Genomic DNA, 13,415 nt, shown 5'->3' on the forward strand with positions numbered 1-13,415 from the left:
AAATCCACCAGCCGCCACTTCTATTATGGTTTGATTTCTTTGTATGTATGGATCACTTGGGTTGTTACTGACATCTGGTGAAAATTTCATGTCATTAGCACCTCTAGTAATATACTGTATTTACTGAGAAAAATGGTGACGTGTTCAATACTTATTTTACCCGCTGTATTTGACTTGTACATATTTACCGGTAGCTGTTTTACATGATTGTTGAATGAAATTAACAAAATTAATACAATTAATTAGAAATAAAAATATCAGCCTTACTGAGTTGGGAAGGTGAATGTCAGGAACTTTATTATTTTTTAAGGGTTTGGCCTCACATAATCTATTTTGGTCTTATCTGCAGTTGGACTAGCTCTTAGCTTATCAGTCCTGTCAAACTTTAACTCTGTTAATTTCAAACGGAGTATCTGCAACAGATTAAAAAACTAGTTATGGGTCTGCCTCACTTCAAAATGACTGACCTGAGCATGACTCTGAGCCTGGTCTAGTGTACGCTGGTGACGTGTGCAACAAATAAAAGATATAAACAAAAAGCAGAAGTCGTTAGAAGTTTTTTATTGGTTGGTTTGAGCTGCTATGTTGCTGCTTCATGACCTGCAGTCACATCCAGAAATTAAATCAAATGGAAGTAAATGATTAACATTACGAGGCTTCAAGGCTTTTCAAAAATACAATCTGATAATATGCAAATGCACATGTAATCTGAGTACTTTGGCGTAATCCCATGTGTAACCGCAGTTCCACATTTGTCTGTTTAGAGACCGAAACGTGAAAATGATCTCAGTCTGGCATTGTTCAGCTAACAATCGTTAGGATTGATCTGACACAACAAACAGACCTACATGCTTATTCACTTGTTTTGTTTGGTGTGGCTGGGGGTAAATAAGGATTATAATCTGCTAATTCAGTTCACAACAAGTTCAAATGTTCAGTAATGAAAGCTGAATGTTGGTTTTATTCTTTTAATTTAACGAGGTAAACATTGTTTATCATTTACAGGAGAGATGCCTTCTGTCCTTTTCTTCTTTCTCTGTCTCCCTGTTGCCCCCTCTGTTTTTCCTCTCTCTGTATGTGTGTGTGTGTGTGTGTGTGTGTGTGTGTGTGTGTGTGTGTGTGTGTGTGTGTGTGTGTGTGTGTGTGTGTGCGCGCGCGCGCGCGTGCGCGTGCGCGTGCAGAGTGAGGTTATACCAAAGACCGGTTCATTAAGAGAGATGTGTGAAAAAGTGACAGCCTCGTCCTCTTTTTTCTTCTTCCCGTCTCACTACTTCCCCACCTCCTCACCTTCCCAAACTTCCTGTTGTGCATGAAAAAAAAAAAAAGAAATGGATTTGCATGTTTCGGGTTGTTTTGCTGATTGCTGCGGTGCTTTTCAGTGACATTTTGTTTGTAATATTTTGCTGTGCTGTGCCGTTCCGTCCCTCGTCAAACTAATTGTGCGAAAAGTTCCCTGTCTCATGTGAAGTGAGGTGCAGAGATCTCCTTCTGCTCTGTCAGCGGTGTATGAATTCAGCTTTCTCATCTTGGATATATAAGACACATAAATAAAGTGTGTTTTCATAGATACAGCCTTTAAAGTTGTGGCTAATAAAGAAATGTGAATATATATGTCAAAGTTATTCTAAAGCCTTAAGTTCGGCAGCTTTAATTCAATGGTTCTGCTTAAACCTGCACTTAATACCAGTATTCTTCTAAAGGTAACAGGTTTACCTCAAATAGAAGTTTTTTACCCCAACATGTAAATTTATTTGTTTGCTTTTTAATACGTATATCTAGAACTTCACTAAAAGTTCTAGTTTTATCTTTAGTTACATCAGTYATTCATATTTTACTGCTTTCTTTATAATAAGTGTTTTTGTAAATTAGCTTAAACTAATCTCACGTTAAAACTTTTTGTGTTTTGGTTATACGTGCTAAAAAGGGAAATAAAACTTGAATTAAATATATGCACCAGCTTAGACTTGATTATAGATAGTGTTTTAAAATAAAAACACAACAGGACAATTAAAAGAAAATATTAACATAAATGCTGGATTGGAGCTACAGTGACCCAGATGACAGAGACAGGAAGGAGATGCAGTCCTGCATGCAAGGAAATTAAAAAAAATGTTTTTTTTTTCAAGTCGATTTATAACAATAACAGAAACATACAAAACCCTTCAGAAGTGTAAAAAAGTTGCTACTGTTTCTGTTTAACTTTCTCCCCATATTGCCCCTTTTCTTCCCCCCTTTAACCCCGCCTCCTCCCCCACCCCSCACCAGCAAAAGCAGCGATGCCCGGTGCTGGAGGAGCAGCTGGTGGACCTGGTGGTGTACGCCATGGAGCGCTCTGAGACCGAGGAACACTTTGACGCCGACATCGGAGGAACGAGCCAGCTGCTGTGGCAGCACCTCTCCTCCCAGCTCATCTTCTTCGTCTTGTTTCAGTTCGCCAGCTTCCCGCACATGGTGCTCTCGTTGCACCAGAAGGTAAGAGGAAAGCAAGGCACACCTGGTTGTTGGTTCCAGGAGATCTGGGTAACTGGAAGCTGCAACATGCAGCAGTGTCGATATGACGCTGATCATCGAAACGTTTGCTGTGGATGTGAGAGGAGCTCTGTGTCTCAGGCAGAAACACAAATACCAAAATCATGTCGGTATTTATTTTTCAGAAAGGACGCTACTTTCTTTCAGTCATTTACAGTCTACAGCTACTCAGGTTATTTTTGTTTGTTTTTGAAGAGTCTTACGGCTTCTTGTATAAAATGAAAACCTGAAAACGTGTTTTTATTTGCATTAGCCTAAGGGCATTTCACAGTTGCTCCACATTTCTGAGCAATGCTCTAAAAATGTGAAACATTAGATTCTCAAATAAAAGACTAAGACCAGCAKTTTAACAAACAAAAGGCCTCGTGCAGATTACAGTATGTGAGCTCAATATTATTAAACCTTGGAAGTAATTCCTGTCACATTGTACAATATGTGATTAAATAGATGTCAGACTGGATRACTTCTTAAAGAGACTCATGTTTAWCATCAYAGTTCTGCCTCTTTCCTCTAAAAGCAGGAGCATGAAACTGAAGATGAGGCAGTTTTGTTTTTAACAAATTTTTTTCGCTAAACTTTGATGTGTAGCCTTGGTTTCATGTTAACTGACATTGTTCTCACACCCCTTGTTTTAATGCTTCAATTCACCAATAAATCCTGATTGTCCATTCACGGAGTACTTTTTATTCTTGGATGACGTGTTTCTGTTTTTGGGGAAATAAAGATTTCCACGGCACCATCAACACTTCCTCTTGATGGTGCCTAAATGTACAGTTTCTGTCACTAAGACAGATTAAATGCTGAGGAATTCTTGTGAAAAACAAAAATTCAAAAATATTTAACCAAAATAAGTTCAAATTCTATTTTTATGTTTCACTCATTTTTCATGTTTAGCTTGCAGGTAGAGGCCTTATTAAAGGGAGGGATCACCTGATGTGGGTCCTGCTGCAGTTTATATCGGGCAGCATTCAGAAGAATGCCCTTGCCGACTTCTTACCGGTCATGAAGCTTTTTGACCTGCTTTATCCAGAAAAAGAGGTAAGAAAGGATTATGATGCAGTGCTCAAAGTGCTTTACCAGGTTTAATTTTTTCCCTCTTTTGTTTCCTGTTGTGAACTTCGCTCCTTTTTTCTAAATAATATATTTAATGTCTTTGTRGCATTTTATATAGCCTTAATTTTCTTTTCCTTCAGTGTATTCCAGTTCCCGACATTAACAAGCCTCAGTCGACCCATTCCTTCGCCATGACTTGCATCTGGATCCACCTGAACCGCAAAGCTCAGAACGACAACTCCAAACTCCAGATTCCCATACCGCACTCCCTGAAACTGCACCACGAGTACAGACCTTTAACATTCTCAGCCTTAAAATCAAACATGATTGACATAAATGCCTGAAAACTCTTATTAGATTGCCATTAATTCCTGACTTTCTGCATCCCTGCCCCATCWTCTTTAGGTTTCTCCAGCAGTCGCTTCGTACCAAAACCCTGGGCATGTCTGATTATAAGATCGCCCTGCTGTGTAATGCCTACAGCACCAACTCTGAGTGCTTCAGCCTGCCTATGGGGGTCCTGGTCGAGACCATCTATGGGAAYGGAACTATGAGGACCAACTTGCCCGGCACCACCTGTACCGCGTCGGGATCAGTGACTCCGCTGCCCATGAACCTGCTGGATTCTCTCACTGTGCACGCAAAGATGAGGTAAAACAGGAAAATAATCCTTTTTAAAATAAAACCTTAAACGCCGTCTGTAATGTTTAAACTCCTCCTCTCTGTCTTCAGTCTAATCCACAGCATCGCCACTCGTGTGATCAAGTTGGCCCATGCTAAATCCAGCCTCGCCTTGGCCCCSGCGCTGGTAGAGACCTACAGCCGACTGCTTGTCTACATGGAGATAGAGTCACTGGGCATCAAAGGATTTATCAGTGAGCTTTCAYTTTATTTCAGGAAAACATATTTATGGATTTTTATTATCATTTCAGTTGCTTTGATCATTTTTTTAATGCCATTCAGCACAAATTCACATATCAGGTTGTTTTAAAGAGACAAATGATGCAACATTTTAAAGGGGCAATATTATGTGTTTCTCAGGCATACATTTAAATACTATACCATAATAAAGTATCTATGTCACCTTTAGCTGTTATTAAAATGCTGTTTTTATGCTTAAATAGAAAATAAACTTATCTTCTCATCACTTCCTCTTCTAAACACCTTGAAATTGGCCTCTGTCTCTTTTAAGAATCACCTTCCACTTCTGTCTCGCCCATTTCAGTGTGTGTGTGTGTGTGGGGTGGGGGGTGTTGTGCTCCAGAGGGAGGTTCGTGTGTGCGCTATGATGCAGTTTACTTGGCATCTGAAAAGAGCTTCACTGAGTGAGAAATAGTGTTAAGAGCACAGCAGRCAGTTTGAGTTTCACTTTCACTTTCACCGGAGAGCCTGCAGGAGTCATGGGTGTGTCTGTGTCAGTGTGTGTGTGTATATGGGGTGGGGTGCTCTGCCATGAGGAAGCTTGGCTTAAAGACACTTCCCAGRGRCGTTCCTGGTACCAAAAGGCGTTTCTGGTCCCCACCTGTCGTTTTGCTCCTCAGCATGGCTTCCTAAAAACGCTGCAGGATTTCTCAAACATGCATGAATGAGTCAAAGCAAGGMTTTGGGCATGTTTTTTATGAGAGTATAACATTATAACATGATATAAAACTCAAAAAAGTTGATTTTACATGATATTGCCCCTTTAAGGAAACATGAGAAAATAAAAGCTTGACAAACATTAAAAGTCCCCTTATTACACTTTGTTTCAACAATACTGTATTAATGTTATACACTGTACAAAAGCATTATTTAAATAGATGTAGTGAGACCAGCTATGTTGTAGTRTTTCACTGTGGTGACCCCTGAAATGGGAACAGCAGAAAGAAGAATATTTCTCTCTTTCTTTCTGAACTCGAGTCAAAGTTAGGATGTAAAAATTAAACCCCAATTAAAAGTTTTCCTGTTTGCTATTTTAGTTTTTGCTCATCTTGCTCGACATAAACAGGATAATTAATAAAACGCACCGCATCTGTTCAGGCCAGCTGCTGCCCAACGTGTTCAAGTCTCACGCGTGGGGAATCCTGCACACGTTACTGGAGATGTTCAGCTACAGGATGCACCACATCCAGCCGCACTACAGAGTCCAGCTGCTGAGTCATCTGCACAGCCTCGCTGCTGTAGCACAGACCAACCAGAACCAGCTGCATCTGTGGTAACCTCAGCACTCACACGTCCACGCACCCGGTATTAAGACACAACAAGGTTACAGTTGTTTTATAGCAGYACATTACAGTTTTTGAGTTAGAAGTTGTAAAAAATAACCCCCAGCAGCTAACAGGTTTAAAATATGGCTTGTCWTGAGTTGTAAAACTGATGCCAAATATAATGCCACAGCTAGGCCTGCCACCATGACAAATTTTGCTGGACTTTTGTCTCAGAAATTATTGTGATGAACAATAATATTGTTTGGAGATCATTTTAAACTAATATATTGATACTCTSCACCCCGGCTTATGAAGCTTACTCAAATTTATGAAATTTACAGACATAAAAAAGATTTGATTTGGAAAACAACACACCACAAATTCGCTTCCCACCTCCTCTATCCTCTAGCATAATTAATTGATTTATCGCTTATCGCGACAGGAGATTGCGTTCCACAACGTTGTAAAGCTGTTGCAGTGTGCAGCGTCACATCTGGGAGTAGTTTTAGTATTTTAGTTGAGTAAAGATCYTAGCTGTAGTGATGTTAAACAGGGTTCCTGCAGATCCTTAAAAAGTCTTAAAAGGCATTGAATTTATCAGTTCAAAAATAAGGCCTTAATTAGCCTTAAAATGTCTTAAATCAATTTTTCTGAAGTCTTAAAATGTTACAATGTTAACACATTGTACATAAGATGATTGTAATTCATCTCAAATATAAAAATAACGGGTAAAAGTATTTTTTTTAAATATTCACATGCAGACATTCCCCTTTAACATCACTTCCTGTTATTTCAAATGTAAATATCTCAACTGCTCATTTGAGCAACATGAAATTTGTTTTGTAATATGTTCATGTTGTCTCTCTAAAAATGCACTCACTTTTCTTACAATAAATTGATGTCACAAACACTTTAAGGTTTCATCTTCAGCAAATTGGGGTTAAGACCCCACTGTGGGTCCTAAAACTCCAAATTTTGGGTCCTTAGAGGATTTCTTGAAATTTAAGTTTAAAACTGACTGCAAAGAAGGTTTCTGCTATAGTTAGATATGGATAAAAACAATTGGTCTATTTGCAATATTTGAATACTTAAACAAAAAATACCTTTTTTGTTTATAAGTTTTTGCTTTTTTTGTCATTTGTGTTTATTATGAAATTGGTCTTAAATTTAATTTCACTTGGCATTAAAAAGTCTTAAAAGGTCTTAAATTTAACTTGCTTTAAACTGTAGGAACACTGGTTAAAAGAATTGGTAGCCTTCCTTCGATGGGTGTATTCTTGTTTAATAGAGTTTGTTTTCAGACAGATTTGTGTCTCTCTCCTCAGTGTTGAGAGCACAGCTCTGCGGCTGATCACAGCTTTGGGGAGTTCAGAGGTACAACCTCAGTTCACCCGCTTCCTCAACGACCCCAAGACGGTTCTGTCAGCTGAATCTGAGGAGCTGAACCGAGCCTTGATCTTAACACTGGCCAGAGCCACACATGTTACCGGTACCTCTCAGCCTGGGCTTACTCCAAACATTGTTTTCTCTTTGAGATCATATTACAGATGGTTTTTTAATCAGTTATTCTAAATCTCTACCACAGTTTTTTTATACAAGATGATGACTTTTTTTTTTTGTATATTTGTAGATTTTTTCACAGGGTCTGACTCCATCCACGGCACCTGGTGTAAGGACATCCTCCAGACCATCATGAACTTTACACCTCATAACTGGGCCTCACACACTCTGTCCTGCTTCCCTGCTCCACTACAGGTGTAAATATATCAGCTCCTTTCATACACAAAGTGATGACAATAATAATAAAAAAAATTGAATATTTTATTCTATTTGTAACAACTTCAACTCCTGCATGTTTTTGCTTCAGGCGTTTTTTAAGCAGAACAACGTTCCTCAGGAGTCTCGTTTCAACCTGAAGAAGAACGTAGAGGAGGAGTACAGGAAGTGGAAGTCGATGGCCAATGAGAATGACATCATCACGCACTTCTCCATGCAAGGCTCTCCTCCCCTTTTCCTGTGTCTCCTGTGGAAGATGCTGTTGGAGTCCGACCACATAAACCAGATTGGCTTTAGGTCTGCAGCGGCCTTTTTGTAATCCTGAATTAAAGGTCTTTGCTTTGTAAAACTTTAATTTCAGTTTCAAGCTTGATCTAGTCTTACAGGTTGTGCAATGATAAAGACTAGTGTATTCTGTTCTAGTTTTAGTCTTAGTGGGGGAAAAAAACAGACACATTCCAATGATAACCGGTTAAATATAATAAAAAAAATTTCACCATATTAGTTGTTGGTGTTGTCAGGTTGCACTAAGTAAAGACCACACTGGTTTTATCCTCATAAATTGTCTTAATGGTAATTTTGAGACTTTACATAATTTGACTTTGAGTAGAAATAAGGTTCCACCATCATTTATTACTATTTGATAATGTAGGAGTTTGCTGCCCTATTCTAAATAGTTTTAATAAAAAGTTTCACTTGTTTTCCCTCTACATCAGGGTCTTGGAAGGTATCGGAGCTCGTGCGCTGGTGGCTCATGTCCGCACCTTCGCCGACTTCCTCGTCTATGAGTTTTCAACTTCAGCCGGTGGACAGCAGCTCAATAAATGCATTGAAATACTCAACGACATGGTCTGGAAGTACAACATAGTCACGCTGGACAGACTCATTTTGTGTTTGGTGAGGTCATAAAGACGTTTAAGGTTACTTTGGGACAACACAGACAAGATAAACATCTTACCTAGTCTTTACCCATCTTCTCTTTTATGTCCAGGCGATGCGTAGCCATGAAGGAAACGAAGCTCAGGTTTGCTACTTCATCATCCAGCTGCTGTTGTTGAAGCCAAACGACTTCAGGAACCGAGTCAATGACTTTGTGAAGGAGAACGCCCCGGAGCACTGGCTGCAGAGCGACTGGCACAGCAAGCACATGAACTACCACAAGGTATATGTGAAACAATACATCCAAGTGTTGGGTCGTTTTCTCCTAGGTTAAATAGAAACTTGAATAAAGAGCAGACAGATTTGAATCAAATTTTTGTTTGTTTTAACCAGAAATATCCAGAGAAGTTATACTTCGAGGGTCTTGCAGAACAAGTAAGCCCTCCCATGCAGCTCCAGCAGCAGTACCTGCCAATCTACTTTGGCAACGTGTGTCTGCGCTTCCTGCCTGTCTTTGATATCGTCATCCACCGCTTCCTGGAGCTTCTTCCTGTCTCCAAGTCTCTGGAAACACTGCTGGACCATCTGGGAGGATTGTACAAGTTCCACGGTGGGTGTTGATGAAAGATGTTGAAGTTGTGTGTGTTTATTTTTTATTATTATTAAAGGTACAGAAATCGGCAGTATTGTGGACTGGTTTATATTTTCTTTATTTATTTTTTCTGCAGACCGCCCGGTGACATATCTGTACAACACCCTTCATTACTACGAACGGCATCTGAGAGACCGGACCAACCTGAAGAGGAAGCTGGTCCACGCCATCCTGTCTTCCCTGAAGGTAGCACATATTTAAACACATTTGATGTTTTTGATGTTAGCAGCTGCACGTTCCAAACTCTAAAGTTCTGTTTATTAGGACAATCGTACTCCGGGTTGGTGTCTGAGTGAAACATATTTGAAGTGTGGAATGAACCCAAGAGAGGATAACGTTTGGATCCCCGATGACACCTACTACTGCAAGCTGATTGGACGCCTTGTAGACAATATCCTTTAATAACAGATGTGTCACCAAAGCAACATCAGGCTGACACTACTAGCTTTGTTGTACTTTGGTAACACTGGTTTTATTTTTCCCTTAATTTATTAAATTAGTTGTTTCAGTTTATATTATTGCATCCCAGGCTTTGTTTAAATTTTGCTGGCTCTAGCCATTTTGGTGCCCTAGACGAGTTGAAGCGCAACCCCCTCCGAGCTATGTCCCACCCACCCCAATCGAACCCCTAAAAACAAGTTTGACAGTGTATGGTACTATGGTAAACTTAGATTTATTTGCTTTCCCAGAAAGCAAATAAATAACAACATACATGTCAACTTGTACGGATTATCCATAAGTTATAAGGATTTTACGTCATTTTGCAGGTATACGGACGTATAGAGCAATCTCACAGATTTTTAATTTAGCTAACATGTCAGAGCCTGTAGGATGATTTTAAAAACAATAAATAACATTAAATTGCCATCTTCCAACCTGTTCTACCGGTAGAAATAGGTTTTGAACTTTTTCCGCTCTCCTTTCCTCCTGCTTCGCAGCGGACGCTTTCACGTCCTCAGCGAGGCTGACACCCTGCGAGTTGTATGGATTTTTTGCAAAATTTACTGATTTTTGAGGCTTTTTATACAGGTAAATGGCTGAAGAGGTTGACATGTATGGGACAACAAAATACAGACTTGTTATTGAGTTTGTCAACACAAATCACTACCTGAGAGGCACTACTAGCCCCTCCCCCATCAGAGTGTCTGAGCAGGACGAGTCATTGCAATGTCAATCAAATGAGAGAGAGGGTGGGGGCGTTTGCTGCATTGGGGGGGTGTTTATGGGTAGAGTAGKTTTTTTTYCTGTAATGCCTCATTRTAGATTTTTTAAGACAAAGCTAATTGAAAGGGGYGCTGARCAGAGTTACAACCAGGGATTACAAATAATTACTTTTTTYTTCTGCAGTTTGGCGCCCCCTCCAGCAGATGGCGCTCTAGGCGACCACCTAGTTCGCCTATGCCAAGAGCTGGCTCTACCAGGAATGTTATTGAGGACAAATAAAAACATTTCTTCCTTCAGTGGTCTTTTTTTCTCTTTAACTCGTTCCTACCCATGGCGGGAAAGTCACCCGGTCCCTTCCCCAACTGTGACTGGAGGTTCAACGAGTTCCCCAACCCCGCAGCTCACGCCCTGCACGTCACCTGCGTGGAGCTGATGGCTCTGTCCGTCCCAGGAAAAGATGTCGGCAACTCTCTGCTCAATGTTGTGTTGAAGAGGTGCCACTCACTGACAGATCAGTCTATTTATCGGCTGATTTTTGGGTTTTAGATTTATTGAAATGTAACTTTTTTCCCCCTATTTTTCAACCTTGTAGTCAGCCTCTGGTTCCCAGAGAGAACATCACAGCTTGGATGAATGCAACCGGACTCGTGATTACTGCACTTCCTGTGAGAAAAATGAACACAAGTCTTAACTTTTTTTGACAAAAATCGTCCCCAAATAAACATTTTCCGTGATCCRCTTCTGGTCTTTTCTTCAAGGAGCCTTATTGGATCGTCCTCCACGATCGCATCGTGTCTGTGCTCAGCTCTCCAGCGCTGACATCAGAGACGGAGTGGGGGGATTATCCTTTCGCCTTGCTCGACTTCACTGCCTGCCACCAAAGCTACAGCGAAATGAACTGCAGCTACGTGCTAGCGTTAGCGCACGCCGTCTGGCATCACTCCTCCATCGGGCAGCTGTCTCTGATTCCCAAGTAGGGGCCTCTCTTTCTTTCGTCGTGTCTCGTTTGTCCTCTAGCATTTTGTCTGTATACGATCCTCATTATTGTGCGTTTGTGTAGATTTCTGTCGGAGACCCTGAAGCCAATCGTCCAGACGGAGTTCCAGCTCCTCTACGTGTATCACCTGGTGGGGCCGTTCCTGCAGCGCTTCCAGCAGGAGAGAACGCGCTGCATGTTGGAGGTGAATATTATCAGATAAAAGCAGTATTTACCCATAGACTTAAATATAAAGATCACTAGATTGAGCCCCGCCCATACCGTCCACTGGTAGTCTGTGACAGCACGGAGGAGCAAAAATGGTGTCCAAAAAGGGCAACAGCTCACAGCCTCCATAGAAACTAATAGATAAACAGTAGCTGAACTGGATCTGTTTCACAGATTATCAGTCATGTTTTTACAATAAATTAATAATTGTTAATTTCATTCAACAATCATGTAAAACAGCAGATTTATACCAGAAAAATATATAATTTATAAGTAATGATCTAAACCAGACCTGAAGTCAGCCTGTAACTTAGACTTTAGCTAGTTGAAAAATGATGACTTCAGTTAGTAATAAAGTATATTTATTATTTCTTCTTACTGTCATAAAAAATAAGAATATTTATATTTACCAGTCAACAGTTAGAAAATGTTCTCTGGTTATAGGATGAAACTTGTCTCTATTAGCTAAACATCTTCTCAACAAGTCAGGTTCCTTTAACAGAAAACTAAAAATACATTTATAATATTATTTTACACTCTGTAGGTCTAAATATTAATCAGAGGATTATTTTAATTTTAAACTGTTACATTATGTTCTGCTCAGATCACATTGAGCTAAATAAGATCAAATCTGCTGACTTGTGTTGTAAAATGAGACGTTTTCCTGTTTATCTTCTGTTAATAAATCCATAACAACAAACAGCTTTTCTGACATTATTTAAAACATTATATAGATTAAATAAACTGTAAAATATTAATAATTGGGTTAATAATAATATAAATAGTTTTTATGATTTCTGCATCATCAGTCCTTTTTTCTGCTCTGGTGTCATCATGTACAGTAATGGGAAATCCAGACTCTTGACCGTTTTGCATTAGCCGTTAGCTTCTCCAGTCRATCACCCGGTCACGTGGCTTCCAGCTGTTCTATAGAACCTCCTTGTATTTACCTCATCTAGACAGTTTCATAACAGGTTTAGTTACGGGTTTTATGAGTCTGCAACATATTTTAACGTAAATTCCTGTCTGTGTTTTTAGATTGGTGTGGCTTTCTACGAGATGCTGCAGGCCGTCGACCAGCACTGCGCACACCTCAGCTACATGGATCCAGTGTGTGACTTCCTGTATCACATTAAATACATGTACACCGGAGACAGCGTGAAGGAGCAGGTGAGCAGAGCGTCGTGGTGAAACACAAGTCGCTCTGTTGTCTTTTACAGCAACAAGAAAGTGTTGTCCATCCTGAAAAATGGGACGAAACAATCAGTGATTTCAACAGTGTCTTCATCACTAAAGCAGATAAAAATGTAAAATAAACATGAGGGAAAAAAGCATCAATATAAGACATCTTGTTCCAAACAGAAGCTGCTTTTGAAAGGATTTACTCGTGTTCAAAGCATCTGGTTGTTGAGCTAAATTACATTTTCTGGGAATCTAGTTGAGACATAAACAAATAAAAGCTTGCCCCGAAACACAGGCTACAGAGAAAAATACAGATTATTTTTAGTCCCCATGATTGTGTAATTACAGATTATATTTTATTGAACAGTGTTTTTCCAGCCACTGCTTTGGTTTTATTTTATAATTCAGCATTTTCTAGTTTGTTCAGTGGAACGACTCATCAGTTTGGGAGCCGACACCGTAAATAAAAACTTGAAACTAGAGTTTCTGTTTAGTGAGARGGTTGAACTCTATAAACAAGTTTCAAATAAACCAATTTAATTGAGCAGAAGACAATATGTGAAAGATGCATGAAAAAAAACAAGTGGCGGCACTAAATTCMACGATGACTCAGCACTTTCTGTTATTCACAACTTTAGAGAAATAACTGTAGAAATCAGTAGGTTTTTATTTTTTTACTTTAACATGATTGCTATGCTTCTTATGAGTGTGTCTTTGTGTGTGTGTGTGTGTGTGTGTGTGTGTGTGTGTGTGTGTGTGTGTGTGTGTGTGTGTGTGTGTGTGTGTGTGT

At 39.7% G+C, this 13,415-nt stretch overlaps 1 protein-coding gene across 1 annotated transcript in view; it reads left to right on the forward strand.

The window, feature by feature from the left end:
* The window catches only part of med23 (mediator complex subunit 23), a gene marked incomplete at its 5' end in the record, with an annotated part of 24,623 nt that overhangs the window by 10,010 nt on the left and 1,198 nt on the right, over positions 1-13,415 (forward strand). Inside the window, 19 exon segments of the mRNA XM_014011909.1 lie at positions 2,266-2,472; positions 3,424-3,567; positions 3,723-3,868; positions 3,988-4,233; positions 4,315-4,457; positions 5,602-5,776; positions 7,094-7,257; positions 7,399-7,523; positions 7,636-7,841; positions 8,261-8,441; positions 8,536-8,706; positions 8,817-9,033; positions 9,152-9,261; positions 9,340-9,466; positions 10,568-10,733; positions 10,832-10,904; positions 10,998-11,212; positions 11,300-11,420; positions 12,482-12,613. Of these exon segments, the coding sequence (XP_013867363.1) occupies positions 2,266-2,472; positions 3,424-3,567; positions 3,723-3,868; positions 3,988-4,233; positions 4,315-4,457; positions 5,602-5,776; positions 7,094-7,257; positions 7,399-7,523; positions 7,636-7,841; positions 8,261-8,441; positions 8,536-8,706; positions 8,817-9,033; positions 9,152-9,261; positions 9,340-9,466; positions 10,568-10,733; positions 10,832-10,904; positions 10,998-11,212; positions 11,300-11,420; positions 12,482-12,613 (3,069 nt within the window).

The sequence above is a fragment of the Austrofundulus limnaeus genome, unplaced genomic scaffold, assembly GCF_001266775.1.
Source record: "Austrofundulus limnaeus strain Quisiro unplaced genomic scaffold, Austrofundulus_limnaeus-1.0 Scaffold86, whole genome shotgun sequence".
NCBI classification, from domain to species: Eukaryota; Metazoa; Chordata; class Actinopteri; order Cyprinodontiformes; family Rivulidae; genus Austrofundulus; species Austrofundulus limnaeus.